Here is a 15,954-nt window from a genome sequence, read left to right as displayed (position 1 = left end):
ATATAATTTCTAAAACTCGGTCCCATTTTACATTTCAATTGTGTAGTGTTACGCATGATATGTATTCCGAATTTCAGCTCTGTACGATCTTGCAAAAGCATTTTCTTGTAGAATCTAGTACCGATGGCAGATATAATTATGATGATTATTACGAATTTCGGAAAATCAAAACAACACACGCGACAAAAGGTCGACTAACCATGCTAAACCTTGTGTGACCAAGCGGAGTATCATCCCATGTATCATGCCAGTGGCGTTGTCAGGGTTCTTCTTTTAGGAGGGTATGGGGCGACTTTCAATGGAAAGAATTATTGACAAAAATGGGCAAAAAAGACCTAAACAGTGGCGTAACTGCCGGGGTGGGTGGCAGGCAATGTCTATTTGGGCCCCCGCCCCTCCCCTAGCGCAGGGCAAAATATTAAATTTGAGCCCCCGCCCCATACAGGTTTGCCCCCCCCCTGGAAAAATCCCAGCTACGCCACTGGACCTAAATATGTAAATTATCACTGCGGCCAGCATCCCACAGGGGGAAGGTCAAGCAGGAGGACGAGATGTCCCTTTGGGGAGCTGTCTCTTCCCCTTGGCTACCGCCACTGCACCTCCCTATTAACTTCCAATGCCCTCCCTCTCCTCCTCTTATCTCTATCCCCTTTCTTACGAGATGCAACATATGACATGCTCTATTTAAAAATATATGCACCTGATAGTTACTCTTTCCAGAAGTATCATACACTGCTAGGCGCTCCAGTAAAAACAAGCCAATTTTACGCGAAATTAATCCCCTTGCCATTATCGTTTTCATCAAACGTTATTTCGCAAACTGATTTTTTACGTCATGATCAAGTATATACCAATCTTGACGTTTGGAACAAAAATTATTTTAACCTTAAATTTAATCACAAATTATCAACAATATGTGGTGTTTCTTTTACCCAAACCAAGTGTTCTAATAATTGGTATTTTAACTAGATACTGCATAACTTGTAATTTTGTACTGCATGTGGAAATATTAAAACTATTGTTCTTAAATTGACGTATTTTTATGCCTAATTTACTGATCACTATAAATTTTTGCGTTCACTTCGACTTCCAAAAGCTTTCATAGCATTCTGGTTTTGAATAGACAATCCTCTATATCTTCTAGACGTTGAAGTTTGTGCTTTTGAACCGCATTTTGCAGCTTTCTAATTTTATAGTTTCTCACGAGGTGCACTTCAATGGCTCTTTTTTGCGCCCATGCAATACCGTTGCAGAACAATGGAAATACTATATATTTCCCAGTGCAATGTGTTTATTTTTACATGAAAGTTAACAATTTGAGGTTATTTTTTAAAAATGGACAGAAAAAATTCCAACCATCCCTGTGCTCTTGCACCAAAGGCTAGTATCACACCGCTATTTTCTTGTAGAATCTAGTACCGATGGCAGATATAATTATGATGATTATTACGAATTTCGGAAAATCAAAACAACACACGCGACAAAAGGTCGACTAACCATGCTAAACCTTGTGTGACCAAGCGGAGTATCATCCCATGTATCATGCCAGTGGCGTTGTCAGGGTTCTTCTTTTAGGAGGGTATGGGGCGACTTTCAATGGAAAGAATTATTGACAAAAATGGGCAAAAAAGACCTAAACAGTGGCGTAACTGCCGGGGTGGGTGGCAGGCAATGTCTATTTGGGCCCCCCCCCCCCCTAGCGCAGGGCAAAATATTAAATGAGTGGCTCCCGCCCCATACAGGTTTGCCCCCCCCCCTGGAAAAAATCCCAGCTACGCCACTGGACCTAAATATGTAAATTATCACTGCGGCCAGCATCCCACAGGGGGAAGGTCAAGCAGGAGGACGAGATGTCCCTTTGGGAGCTGTCTCTTCCCTTGGCTACCGCCACTGCACCTCCCTATTAACTTCCAATGCCCTCCCTCTCCTCCTCTTATCTCTATCCCCTTTCTTACGAGATGCAACATATGACATGCTCTATTTAAAAATATATGCACCTGATAGTTACTCTTTCCAGAAGTATCATACACTGCTAGGCGCTCCAGTAAAAACAAGCCAATTTTACGCGAAATTAATCCCCTTGCTATTATCGTTTTCATCAAACGTTATTTCGCAAACTGATTTTTTACGTCATGATCAAGTATATACCAATCTTGACGTTTGAAACAAAAAATTATTTTAACCTTAAATTTAATCACAAATTATCAACAATATGTGGTGTTTCTTTTACCCAAACCAAGTGTTCTAATAATTGGTATTTTAACTAGATACTGCATAACTTGTAATTTTGTACTGCATGTGGAAATATTAAAACTATTGTTCTTAAATTGACGTATTTTTATGCCTAATTTACTGATCACTATAAATTTTTGCGTTCACTTCGACTTCCAAAAGCTTTCATAGCATTCTGGTTTTGAATAGACAATCCTCTATATCTTCTAGACGTTGAAGTTTGTGCTTTTGAACCGCATTTTGCAGCTTTCTAATTTTATAGTTTCTCACGAGGTGCACTTCAATGGCTCTTTTTTGCACCCATGCAATACCGTTGCAGAACAATGGAAATACTATATATTTCCCAGTGCAATGTGTTTATTTTTACATGAAAGTTAACAATTTGAGGTTATTTTTTAAAAATGGACAGAAAAAATTCCAACCATCCCTGTGCTCTTGCACCAAAGGCTAGTATCACACCGCTAGACAAGCCAGCCAACTGTGTGGATTATGGAAATTCAGTACGTAAATATGTTACAACACAAGTTATAGAGTTTTGTGTCCTTTTTCCTGTCCTTTTCCATGAACTTAAAAAGGTTACCATTGGCCTTTCTACTTCGTTTGTTTGTACTTTGGTCTATAAAATGCTTTTCATAATTGCCAAGGATACACATTTTTTTCATTGTGTTTAAAATCAATTCATACGGTGTGACGCACAACGTAATCGTCGCATAATTTTTTTGCAGTTTTCGGTACCGGTCGCAACTTGACACGAAGCCGGATTTGACTTGTTCCTGCACTGCCCACCAAAACCTTTTTGTGAGAACCTGCGAGCCAATGACAAATTGACCCCTTTGGCCCTTTCCAGAATGTGTCTCAAATGACTATTGATTTCAATATCTATCACCAATGATCATCCTTCCAAAGCGTCAAAAAGCTTCAGAACAAATTCCAAAACTTGAAGTCCCATTCAGTGATCCCAGCGAAATTGTAAAAAATTAAAATTATTTATAGATTACTTAAAAGTGAAGGATAAGTCATCGAAATTGTCATTTGGTATTTTTGAAATGAAAGATTTGGCAAAAACGAAGAAAACAGCAGTATTGACGAAGTTGAAGCCCCATTCAAATACATGTAGCTAATATGCCCGTATTTTGTCTTAAATACAAGACTTTCGGCTGAACCACTAACAGGCTACGTCAGCACATCTATGACAATAACAAAGGTACCAAAATCTGAATTTGGATGATTTTTACGATTGTCCGGATGAGCAAATCACTGAATATGAATTGGCCTTAAATTTAGTCATCAATCTTCAAATTCACGAAATCGTTGCAAAATTTATGAAAGAAAGCACATCCCAGTGGCTCCAGAACCGGGGGGATAATATTGGTGGATATGAGCAAGTACCATTGCCTCCCCCCCACCCCCAATAACTCGGGTCAGGTGCCATTGCCCCATATTTAAAATCTTCTGGAGCCGCTGCATGATCCCACGTTTTTCCTCTCTGTCATTCAATAAAACGTTTTTGTCTGACATGTGGTAACCTACCAATACCTGCCATTGATATGTTTTAGCATTTTAGATAGTGGTTTGTTAATTTTTTGTTGGTTAAACTTGTACGGGGTTGCTTAAAACTCTTAACTATTTGTTGGTTAATTCTGCTTTATTAACATGAGGTTGTTTAGAAAATAACATGGTTTAAAACTTTTAACCATTTTGAATTACACATTTGTATCACACATCGAAAATTCAAGGTTTATATATAGTTGAATTTGTTTAAACTTTTAGAAATTGTTTGTCACCATTCGAGCATTTTGAATGAATCCACAAAATTCACAGAGATTCTTGGATTAATTTCACGGTGCGCCGTGCTCTATTGTCCTATAATAAAGCAGGTGGGTGTGTGTACATAGTTTCACAGTAGTCATGGTAGTATGGTATACACTAGTTTAATACAGACCTCCGGCCGTTGATACCCTGGCACAGACAAATATTCTGGGTCACAAGCGGGTCACTTGACACATTTGACGTGAGTCACATCTATTTAACTTACCTAGATGGGTGAAATGACCCAGATCATGAAGTACCGTGACTCATCTGAAATATGACAATTGGTCAGCGGACTTACGTGTGTATGTATTAACTTGTATTAAGTGCAAGTGAGTCAAGGTCGAGTCCAAATGAGTCATTTGACTCATTTGATACATGTGTTCTTATGCACTCTTAATAGTCTTATCTTTATGGGGACCAAGTGAGGACGTTACCTGTTCTGCGGTATGGGTATAAAATGTCCCCACAAGGCGCAGGTCTCCATAAGGCATACCCGAGAGCAAAAAGTGGAGGTCTGGGTCAAATTTTGTTTGACAAGCCATATCTCCAAAACCGCTTGGAGTTGAGCATTAATTTTTTCCATGTGTTTATTATGCCCATAGAGGTATGCTAGAAATGATTTTCAGCAAATCTGAGGGGTTGACCACTGACCAGCCAACCCATTTGTTGATATGGCATTGAATGACTCACATATATGGAGTATGGAGTAGGCAAACCTAACTGATGTTTTTAAAGCAAAGCCATCAAGACCCCAAGCCACTATCTTTCAGAAATGTTGTCCAAGGACATATTTTCAACATACCTGAAATTGATGGTGGGGCAAAATGTCTGACATTGGTTTTCAGGGGGGTCAAAATGTACAAAAAATGTACAATTGGGGTTTTGCATGGGTAATATCTCAGCTAAAAGTATTCTAATAGGCTCAATATTGGATGAGAGTAATGTCCTACCAAAGGACTCTGACTGGCAAAAAAATGGACGGTAAAAGTATGTTTACTTTTGGAGTTCTGACCCACGAAGTTGGTCCTGGATGACGAAGTTGCATTTTGAGGGCCCTATATCTTTTAAAGTATAGGAGTTACAAGTTTTCTGATGCCAGATTTGAATTCTACACAAAAAACGTACCCCAGGATACATACATTTATGGACCCTCCAAACATGGCCTTTTGCGTCGCGACACATTTTTTACGCTGACCCCCCTAAATTTCAATTTGCTGCCACGGGAAACCGAAATGGGGTATGAAGTTCAAATTTGAAAGATTTTACTTTCTCATCAATATTTACCACCACACAGAAAAACAAAAAATGAAGAGGTGCTGCGGTGCACATCCCTGAAGTTGACATGGATTGGCTCAGTAAGATGTTTAACATTTGCCGATCCATTGCTCTTATATATTTAGTGAATAACCATGTTTCAGAGCCCATACATCATTGTTGGAAGGACACATTGATTATATACTTTCCTTCTAAGTGACATAGGTATATTTTTGTTGCATAAGATTTCTTTATGTCTTCCAAAGCTGCTCCATCCTGCTTTTATCCTTCTCAATACTTCTTCCTTCGATCGAACAATCCTTTAAACTGTTTGGCCCAGATATTCATACTCCTCAACTCTTCTTTCAATTTCCTGATCTTCAATGATGATCTTTTCATCTGTTGCCAAATTTGTCATATATTTTGTTTTTCCTTTGTGCATTTTCAATCCCACCTTCTTGCTTTCTTTATTCAAGTCGTTAAGTTGTGTTTCCATGTCCTTCACTGTTGAGGTAGTAAGGGCAACGTCATCTGCAGATCGGAGGTCTGTTAATTTTTTCTCTATTAACATTGATTCCTCTTTCATCCAAAGGTAGTTTTTTTGAAGAGAGCCTCCATAGCTGCTGTGAATATCTTTGGTGACAACGTATCTCCTTGTCTAACTCCTCTGGATATCGTAACAATTTCAGAAACATCAATATCCAGATGGATTCGAGATGTTGCATCTGTGTATATAACCTCCATGCTCCAGAATACAAACTTGTTATACAAATCCTGTTATACGGAATCAAATGCTTTCTCACAATCAATGAATCCAATACATAAGTCAAATTGATATTCGTTGGACTTTTTGATGAGTTGGCTTATTGCAAGTAGGTGGTCCATGGTTGAGAAACCTTCTCTGAAACCCTCCTGCTCTCGTGGTTGATGTTCGTCCAGTTCTTTCTTTAGTCTATTTTGAAGAATTTTTGTGAACATTTTGTATAGATGTGAGAGAAGACTAATGGGTCTGTAATTCTTCATGTCTACTTTGTCTCCCTTCATGTGAAGAAAAATGATTATTGCGTCTTTCCAAGATTGCGGGATGCATATTTGGTGATGATTTGGTTAAACAGTTTTGTTAGATATGGTTATTACTTCACTTCCTCCCTCCTCGAGAATATCCTTTGTTATCTCATCTAATCCTGGTAAACCCCAGATAAGGCAGTCTAAATCCCAGATAAGGCAACTAAACCCAGTTAAGGCGCCCTAACCCCAGATAAGGGACGTTAACTGGGGATAACGCAGTCTGAACCCCAGATAAGGTGTCGTAACCCCCGATAATGGACGTAAACATAGGATAGTGCAGTCTAAACCCCAGATCCAGCCCCAGATAAAGCACTTTAACCGCAGATACGGAATGTAAACCCAGATAAGGCAGTCTAAACCCCAGATAAGGTGCCTTAACCCCAGATAATGGACGTAAACATAGGATAACACCGTTTAAACCCCCCCAGATAATGCATCTGAACCCTACATAAGACGTCTTAACCCCAGATAAGGGACGTAAACCCAGATAAAGGCAATCTAACCTCCAGATAAGGCGCCTTAACCTAGGATAGGGAGCGCAAACCCCAAAGGAAGTTTAAACCCAGAAAAGGTGCCTTGTCTCTAGATAAGGGACGTAAACCACAGATAAGGCAATCTCAACCCCAGATAAGGGACGCAAATCCCATATAAGGCGGAAATAACACACCTATGCTTCCATAGCCATGACCATTTTATAATTAACCCAAAAAAGGGGGTTGATTCATGATCTTAGGTGTTCCCATTCAAAAGTTACGTTTACGTTCTACCAAATGGGGGGGCGATCTTGGATTTCTGGGCAAAATTTATGTTATAACGTCAAACTAATGTCAGATTCGGAATTCTTTGGGCCGACTTCTCCGAAAAAGTGTCTTTGTACACGATTTTAGGTATGGTTCAAAACTTATTTTTTGAAGATGGTGGCCATTTGGATTTCTGGGTAAAAATGAGGTCGTAATGTCAAAGTAATATCAGATTTGAAATCCTTATGGTCGACTTATCCGAAAAAGTGTCTTTGTACATGATTTTAGGTGCTCTGGTTCAAGGCTAATTTTTCAAGATGGCGCCGGCGGCCATCTTGGATTTCTGTGTGAAAATGACGCAGTAATGTCAAAATAATGTCAGAATCGGATTCCTTGTGCTCGACTTACCTAAAAAAGTGTCTTTGTACATTTTCAAGATAGTGCCGGCAGCCATCTTGGATTTTGGCCTCTAGCGAAAAAATGCCGGGATTTTTGCGAGGGACATGGGGGGGGGTTGTTTTTCTAAAAGGTCCATAGAAGTCAAATCAATCGTCAAACCTTACTAGCCAGAGAATGGTCACGGAAGTGAAATTTTGGACCTATTAAGGATCTAAAATGAGCGTTTATTGCGTTTCGATAGTATTTTTTGTGGCACATGAGAGCAACTCAGACCTATCGAATTGTATTCTGAATACGAAGCATGTCTTTCTGATATCAAATAATTTTCATTTTTGAAAATCACAATATAATACAAATTTTATGACAAATTATAAAAATTTGATATATTTCGAATTTTTGATATATAACAGTCCTCGAAGTAAATTATATAAATCTAATGATATATTCTTAAAGTGTATGTAGCAGGGAGGAAAAGCCCCCAAAAGACCTAATTTTTTTGGTGTTTTGGGGAAACAAATCCATATCTTCAATACGAAAGGTAAAAATTTTCAATTGATCGTCGGCTTTTCAACCCACCTACATACACTTTAAGTATAAATCATCAGATTTATAAAGTTTACTTCAAGTACTGTTAAATATCAAATATATCAATTTTTAATGATTTGCCATAAAATGTGTATTAAATTGCAAAAATTCAAAATTTGATATCAGAATGACATTCTTCGTATTCAGAATGCAATTCGATATGTCTGATGTGCTCTAATGTCCCAAAATAAATACTGTCCAAACGTTCATACCCCAGCCCTTAAGTGGCTTTCAGCTGACAATTTAAATACAATTTACAAAGCTCTTGTGCTTCCCAGACTCAGTTATTTGATGCATTTTGATGTATATTTTAATGTGTATTTTGATGTACATTTTAATGTGACCCCTGGGCCTCATGGAAGAACAGAGGATACCTTAAAGCATCCTCTGAATGAGTAACCCAGGTAAAAGAAGAAATAAATCAAACAAACAAACAAACAAACAAAGTAGTCGGAGACATATCTAACAACGGCGCACCGTCCTTTAAGAGCAGAGTACATCCTATTTCACGTAGACTATGCCATAGTCGAATTTTATTAAAAATATGTTATTATTAGTCATGATGAACCCATTTCGTTGAACTCAAAATTATACTGATGTTTATTAAAATTAAAGTATTCAATAGTAAAATGGTCATAAAGAGTTAAAAATATCAGACGATTAGTGACAATAAAAGTAATTGAATGCAACATTATCTTGCATAATTATAACGGCTCGCTTTAATACTGAACAATTCTGATTTTGGAATCTACCAGTTTATTGATAGCGAACCCCGAAATTTCGACTATGAACTTTGAATTGTAAGCAGAACTTTACCCCCTGGACTTTGCTCTCTAAAAACACACTGTCAAGCATACTTGTTTATCAGTCCATTAAAAAGTCCGTGTTAAAAATCTTAACCGCAAGGCAATGTCAGTAGTCCACTTGGGAAGCTAACAAACAGGGGAGTAGGGTGACTGATCAGATGTGAAAATCTATCAATTGTGCACACATTAATTAAATCAGAGTTTTAAGCTTAAATACAATATCCAGAGTATGCACAATGGGCAAGTGGACTACGGGGTAGTCTATATTTCACGCGGCTGATGCTTTACTGTACCCTTTCACTCTTCATGCTCTTGTTGTTCCTAAGCTGCTGTGAACCACTGATTGGCCCGTGCGGTTGTCTTTTATAGTGCCTAGGCGCCTATATAAGTTCTTGACTTGTGTCACTCCTCATGGGCTATTGTTTACTCTAGCATATGTTTTAATACATTCTTTTTACCAAAAATTGTTTTGGTGTTTTTGTGAAAAAATCTATATCTTCAATACGAAAGGTCAAAAATTTCATATGATGGATGGCTTTTCATCCCAGCTACATACACTTTAAGTACATATGATTTATACAGTTTACTTTGAGAACTGTTAAATTTAAAAAATATCAATTATTAATCATTTGCCATAAAATGTGTATTATATCGCGAATTTCAAAAAATCAAAATTATTTGATATCAGAAGGACATTCCTCGTTTTCAAAATGCAATTTGATATATCTGATGAGCTCTCAGGTTCCACAATAAATACGTAAAACGTCGCTTTTTCAAAATACAAAGTATTGCCAAACCAGCATTTGACCAGGTATTTTCTAGTAATTTCAATGTATTTCCTAGTAATTTCTGGTATCAGAGATGCCACTTTTTCCCTTCATTTTCCTGAATTCCTTTTTTTTTTTTTAATTCACAATTTCCACACTTCAGCTCATTTGGGGAATTTGTATCCAAATCTACACATTATTTCAGGCGTTTTTTTCACAAAGTTGCAGGATTTTTGAGTGGCCCTATGGCATCCCTGCGGTATAAGTTGGTATTCCCCCGGTATTTGTCATGCACCCAAGCCAGTAAAAGAATTTACTAGAATTTGCGAATTGGCAATGTATGGACAACCCTGAATTATATTGACCTATTTCCCAACTATAATCAAAATTTTTATTTTGCCAATTCTTATATTAAAGGCCCATCATTGTTTTGCTCATTAGGACGCTCGTAAAAATCATCAAATAGATGTGCTAACCATGCTAACATAGCCTGCTAGTGGTTTTGCCGAAAGCCTTGTATGTAAGACCAAATAAGGCATTTACATGAATCTGTAATCTATATAAATTAGCTGCATGTATTTGAATGGGGCTTCAACCTCGTCAATACTGCTGTTTTCTTCGTTTTTTTGCCATTTTTTCATTTCGAAAATACCAAATAACAGTTTGAATGACTTATCCTTCACTTTAAGTAATTTATTAACAATCTTTGGGTCATATGGAAGAACAGGGGAATACTTAAATTTTCCCCTGAATATGGACCCAGTATAAAGAAGAAATAAACAAATCTTAAATTTTTTACACTTGCGAGGGTGGGGTTACTGAATTGGACTTAAAAGTATAACATGGCCCCAAAGTTGCACAAAATAACAAATCTCATGTAGAATAACAGTCGAAATGTGTAACAGGTAATGAACAAAAAAATAACATGTATTCTCTCAACATTTACATTGTTTAGATTGTAGGAAATTATTTTCATAGTTATACTATTACAGATTAAACCAAAATCACTTCTGCGTAAATCCAGTGGCGGCCAAAATCATAAAGGTTCCTCAAAGTTGCTGCGAAAATGGTAAATTATCGGGGATTTTTATGGATGGGATGCTATATCTTTGACTAGTTTTATGCACGCCCTCATAGTCATATGCGCCAGTATGCAGTAACCAGTGTTTGAACTGGAAAAAACAATGGTGGCGAAAACATTCAAATTATTGGGTTTTTTTTTTTAGGGGGGTCGGGGACGAGCATATTTCATACTATTTTAGCCCCAAATGAAGGTGTGTTTTGCTCTTTGCAATTTTACCCTATTTGGGCCCAAAACACGATTTGTTTATACTGCAATTTTTGTAATAAATCTAGCGACTCATTTTATAAAATTTTACTAAATGCACTTTTGTGTGTTTTTTGATAGTGCCAAAATTATAAAGTTAGCGTAACCGTCGGTCCTTATATATTTATTATAACTTTTATTTCATTGAAAGAATGAAACTAAAAGGTTGGTGTACGATTTTTTGTTTGTTATTTTGGGTTTTCTGCTACTTATTTGGCTACAGGGATTGGATCCAGTAACCCTGGGCTAGAATATACACAAAAAGAAAACAAACAGCTTTATTCCTGGTCATAAAATGAATGTTAGTTTATTTAAGACATGCAAGTACTCACATAGTGTACAATTTCTGTTAAATTCTAATTTTTGGTAAAAATATTAGTAACAAATTACTGCAAGGAAGGTTTACTGGTCATTTTGATATCAAATATTTTTGATTTTGTGAAATTCGCAATATACCGTAATACACATTTTATTTTTTTAATAATTGAAATTTTTGACATTTAACAGTCCTCGAAGTAAACTGTATAACTCTAATAATTTGTACTCAAAGTGTATGTAGCTGGGATGAAAAGCCATCCATCATAAGAAAATTTTGACCTTTCGTATTGAAGATATAGATTTTTTTCACAAAAACACCAAAACAATTTAGGTCTTTTTGGTAAAAAAAAATGTATTAAACAAATGCTAGAGTAAACAAGAGCCCATGAGGAGTGACACAAGTTTAGAACTTATATAGGCGCCTAGGCACTATAAAAGAAATCCACACGGGCCAATCAGTGGTTCACAACAGCTTTGGAACAGTAAAGCATCAGCCGCGTGAAATAAGATGCTTATGTACTCTGCTCTTGAAGGACGGTGCGCCGTTGCCAGATACGTCTCCGACTACTTTATTTGCTTGTTTGTTTGTTTGTTTTATTTCTTCTTTTGCCTGCGTTACTCATTCAGTCAGTGGATGCTTTAAGGTATCCTCTGTTCTTCCATGAGGCCCAGGGGTCACATTAAAATATACATCAAAATACACATTGAAATAATTTTACATCAAAATGCATCAAAATAATTTTTAAATTTTTAAAATATTTAAATACATACACTAGTGGAAGTTTTGGATGAGAAAACGGACATTTTGATGAGAAACGGCCAAAATGGCTAGAATTTAAATTTTCTCATTCTTTTGGATGAGAAACTTCCTCGTGTGTGCGTCAATCATTATTGTCTGGTAAGAATTGCTAATCCCCGCTGAGCTCAAAATAAACATTATTATTTTCTCATCCAAAAGAATGAGAAAATTAAATTCTAGCCATTTTGGCCGTTTCTCATCAAAATGTCCGTTTTCTCATCCAAAACTTCCACTAGTGATAGGATCCATAAATATATAGGCATACACAATCATGAACTTAAAATGGGCAAACTAACCCATATTTTGGCAGTCCGCTAGTATTTACAATTATTATAAGATAAATAACCAATACAGCGCATCAAATATAAATACAAAGCACTTTTATAAAATTCAAAATTCAGAATTTGCAAGCAAAAATCTAACAAAACTTGTTGTTCTTTCATGATTTTCTTGTTTAAAATTGTTTGACTCCCTCCTTTAGTATTCAAAACGTTTTATGTCCCCCACGTTTTGCCCAGCCCCCACCAAAGTATTTATGAACGTTCCCTAAACATGTTTAATCTTGGAATTTGACATTGGTGTTTGAGAATCAAACATGATTAGAAACGTGGTGCAATAATTAGTATTTAGAAAAATGTTTAAACATAAATAAGTCTAAACATTGTTTTTACAGTGAGCTGTTACATAGCCTGCTTTGGTCGGTGTACATTAACACGACATTATACAACTTTTTAATAATTCTTACGTACCTCCTCCTTATCAATAACTCTCGACTCCTCCCAGTTAATTAAATGATTGCTTCTTGCTGCATGGTCAGCAACAGCTGACTTATTTTGTTCGCTCTCAGAAACTTTGCGTTCTGATCTGGTGTATTTTCTAGAACAAGCTCTGTCCACGTCCTTTTTATGTTCAGACAGTCTAATGCCAAATTGTCTACCTGTTTCACCTATATAAGTTGACTTACAGCCACTACAAGGAATTTCGTACACACAATTGGCTGTATCCACAACTTCCCTTTTATCTTTTGGGTGTACCAATAGACGTCTCAGAGTTGTATGTGGTTTCATGGCCGTGGTAATGTCGTATTTCTTGTAGATTCTTTGAATTCTTTCTGACAAACCCTGCACGTATGGTATGACTGCAAGGTTTCTTTTCTTTGGGGTGTCGGTGTTGTTGTGTTTCTTAGTTGGTTTCTTGTTGGTTGGTTTCTTTTCCATCTGATCTTTGACCTTTTCGATTGTCCAATCCGGATAGCCACAATTGTTCAGAGCTGTCTTAATTTTATTTTCTTCCTGTTCTCTGTCTTTCTCTTCTGTTACTATCTTATCCTTTCTGTCCAGTAGGGTGCGAACCACCCCCAACTTTTGGTGGAGAGGGTGATGTGAAGTAAAATTGAGATATTGGTCCGTATGTGATTTTTCCCTGTACACTAATAACTTCACTGAACCATCCTCCTTACGCACAATTAGGGTATCAAGAAAGGGGATCTGACCCTGCTCTTCTTGGTCATAGGTGAATTTGATACTTTTCGTTGGGTCGATCTGATTGAGATGGTTTGTCAAGTCTTCAACACCATCTTTGTTGATTATCTCTAAAACGTCATCGGCCATGAAACCACATACAACTCTGCGACGTCTATTGGTACACCCAAAAGATAAAAGGGAAGTTGTGGATACAGCCAATTGTGTGTACGAAATTCCTTGTAGTGGCTGTAAGTCAACTTATATAGGTGAAACAGGTAAACAATTTGGCATTATAGACTGTCTGAACATAAAAAGGACATGGACAGAGCTTGTTCTAGAAAATACACCATATCAGAACGCAAAGTTTCTGAGAGCGAACAAAATAAGTCAGCTGTTGCTGATCATGCAGCAAGAAGCAATCATTTAATTAACTGGGAGGAGTCGAGAGTTATTGATAAGGAGGAGGTACGTATCAAGCGATGGATAAAGGAATCCATATGGATCAGGAGGAGTGGAATGAGCAACACCATGAACCGAGACGAGGGCATATACAACCTGAGCAATCTCTACAACCCTCTGCATGCTTCAAAGCGACTCAAGAACTGGCAACACCAGGTCGTACAGTAGCAGAGCTTCATCACAACTCTGAAGAAATCCGACTGAACAAGACGGATGAAACGTCAGCTGGTGAGTTATTACCATCTATTCACCACAATCTATTGGTTTTGTAAAAACAATCTGTAATTATTTGAACAATAACAAACCTGATGAATCTCTACAGTAATTATATGTACTTCATGTGTATGTAGCTGGATGAAAAATGTAGCATCATATGAAAAATTTAACATTTCGTATTGAAGATATAGATTTAGGTCTTTGGGGGGAAAATGTATATTTTCAAATATAAAAGAAAGGTCAAAATGTTCAATTGATCACCATAAGTACATATCATTAGATTAATAAACTTTACTTCTGTCATGTCTAGGACGGTTAATTTGTCATACAATTTGTATTATATCGCGAATTTCATAAAAATCAAAACTATTTGATATCAGAAGGATATTCTGCGTGTTCAAAATGCAATTCGATATGTCTGAAAACTGAAATTATCTTTGTAATTTAGCTATCTTCAGTAGATAGCAGCATAATAATTAGCGTTACCTTTTTGATTAAACTTTATTCAATATTCGAGTGTCATCAACTTTCTTTCTTGACATGATTGTAACATATAGTTAACTATTATTTATTATCTTCATTCTGCATACATGTACGCTTCATCAAGATGTCTCCCGTCTTTATTACTGTTATGTCAATTTTTATCACCGTAATTTCCATTCCGTTCCTGAAAACAAAATATGAAACACTATAGAGTATTAATTTATATTTATGGACAAAACGTTTCGTTTTTGGTAGAATACGGTACCAAGGGGACCTGGCTTATCGTTATTTTTTTCTTATAAGTGATGGAAGAAGTTTCAGAAATGATGATGCAAGTCTCATATTTAAGATATGGCAAAATGTAAGTTTCATTAATCAATACTGGTTCGTTTACCCAGGTTTATAATATTAAGGGTTTGTATGTGGGGAAAACCCCGGTACATCCCCTGAAGCTAAACTGATGAAATATGGTGCAAAAGTTGAACAAAGCGCGCAATTGGCACTTTGACACCCACATACAGGGGGGATGATTGTATGGACCACCCCCCTGGCAAAATATTTGGTGGATTTGCAAGAAATGCAAACATGTAAAAAGGTATGGGTAGCCTTATTCATGTTATTTGTTTTACACATACGGCCTAAATTATAGCGTCACACATCATTGCGTTCAGTCACAATGGTTCATTGTGTAAAAAAAGAAACCGTTTTAAACAGTGCTAAAAGTTGCATCTGAGTCCATAGGATTCAACTCTCAAACAATACAGTCAGCCAGGTCTATTCATGTGTTTGTTAAAGAAAACCTGACTGCTTTGCACTCAGGTGCAACTTTTAAAACGGCCTCTTTTCTTACACAATTAACCATTGTGATTGAAGTTCATTGAACGCATGTGACGCTACAAATTGGTCCACGTGTGTAAAGCAAATAGGGCTATACATACCTTTTTACATTTTTACTATTGTATGTTGTGTTTAATGTTATGACCGGGCAAAGTGTTTGTCTATACACTAATGGACATTTTTAAAAAAAAATTTTGGTACCAAATAATTCACCAAATTTCCCAATTTAAATAAGGTAACTGATTTAGTTTTACAATAAATTTTACTACTTATTTTACTGAAGTTATATAGCTTTAAACAGGTGTACTGAAACTTTTTGGGCGCTCTGTTCACAGACCATAGAAAGGGTATGTGCTCTGTTCTACAACATTATTTGTGACAGGCTTGTG

General features: G+C 36.8%; 1 protein-coding gene across 1 annotated transcript; it reads right to left on the bottom strand.

Moving 5' to 3' along the window:
• Window positions 1-5,880: 5,880 nt before the first annotated feature.
• Window positions 5,881-13,717, bottom strand: LOC140172445 (uncharacterized). The gene is made up of 2 exons (XM_072195592.1): window positions 12,857-13,717; window positions 5,881-6,072 (listed from the first exon to the last, which is right to left on the bottom strand). Exons 1-2 carry the CDS (start codon window positions 13,715-13,717, stop codon window positions 5,881-5,883), a joined length of 1,053 nt encoding a protein of 350 aa, XP_072051693.1.
• Window positions 13,718-15,954: the final 2,237 nt, after the last annotated feature.

Source organism: Amphiura filiformis, chromosome 16 (assembly GCF_039555335.1).
Source record: "Amphiura filiformis chromosome 16, Afil_fr2py, whole genome shotgun sequence".
Lineage (NCBI taxonomy): Eukaryota > Metazoa > Echinodermata > Ophiuroidea > Amphilepidida > Amphiuridae > Amphiura > Amphiura filiformis.
Note: the sequence above shows the minus strand (reverse complement) of the source record. Positions and strands in the feature narration are given on the sequence as shown.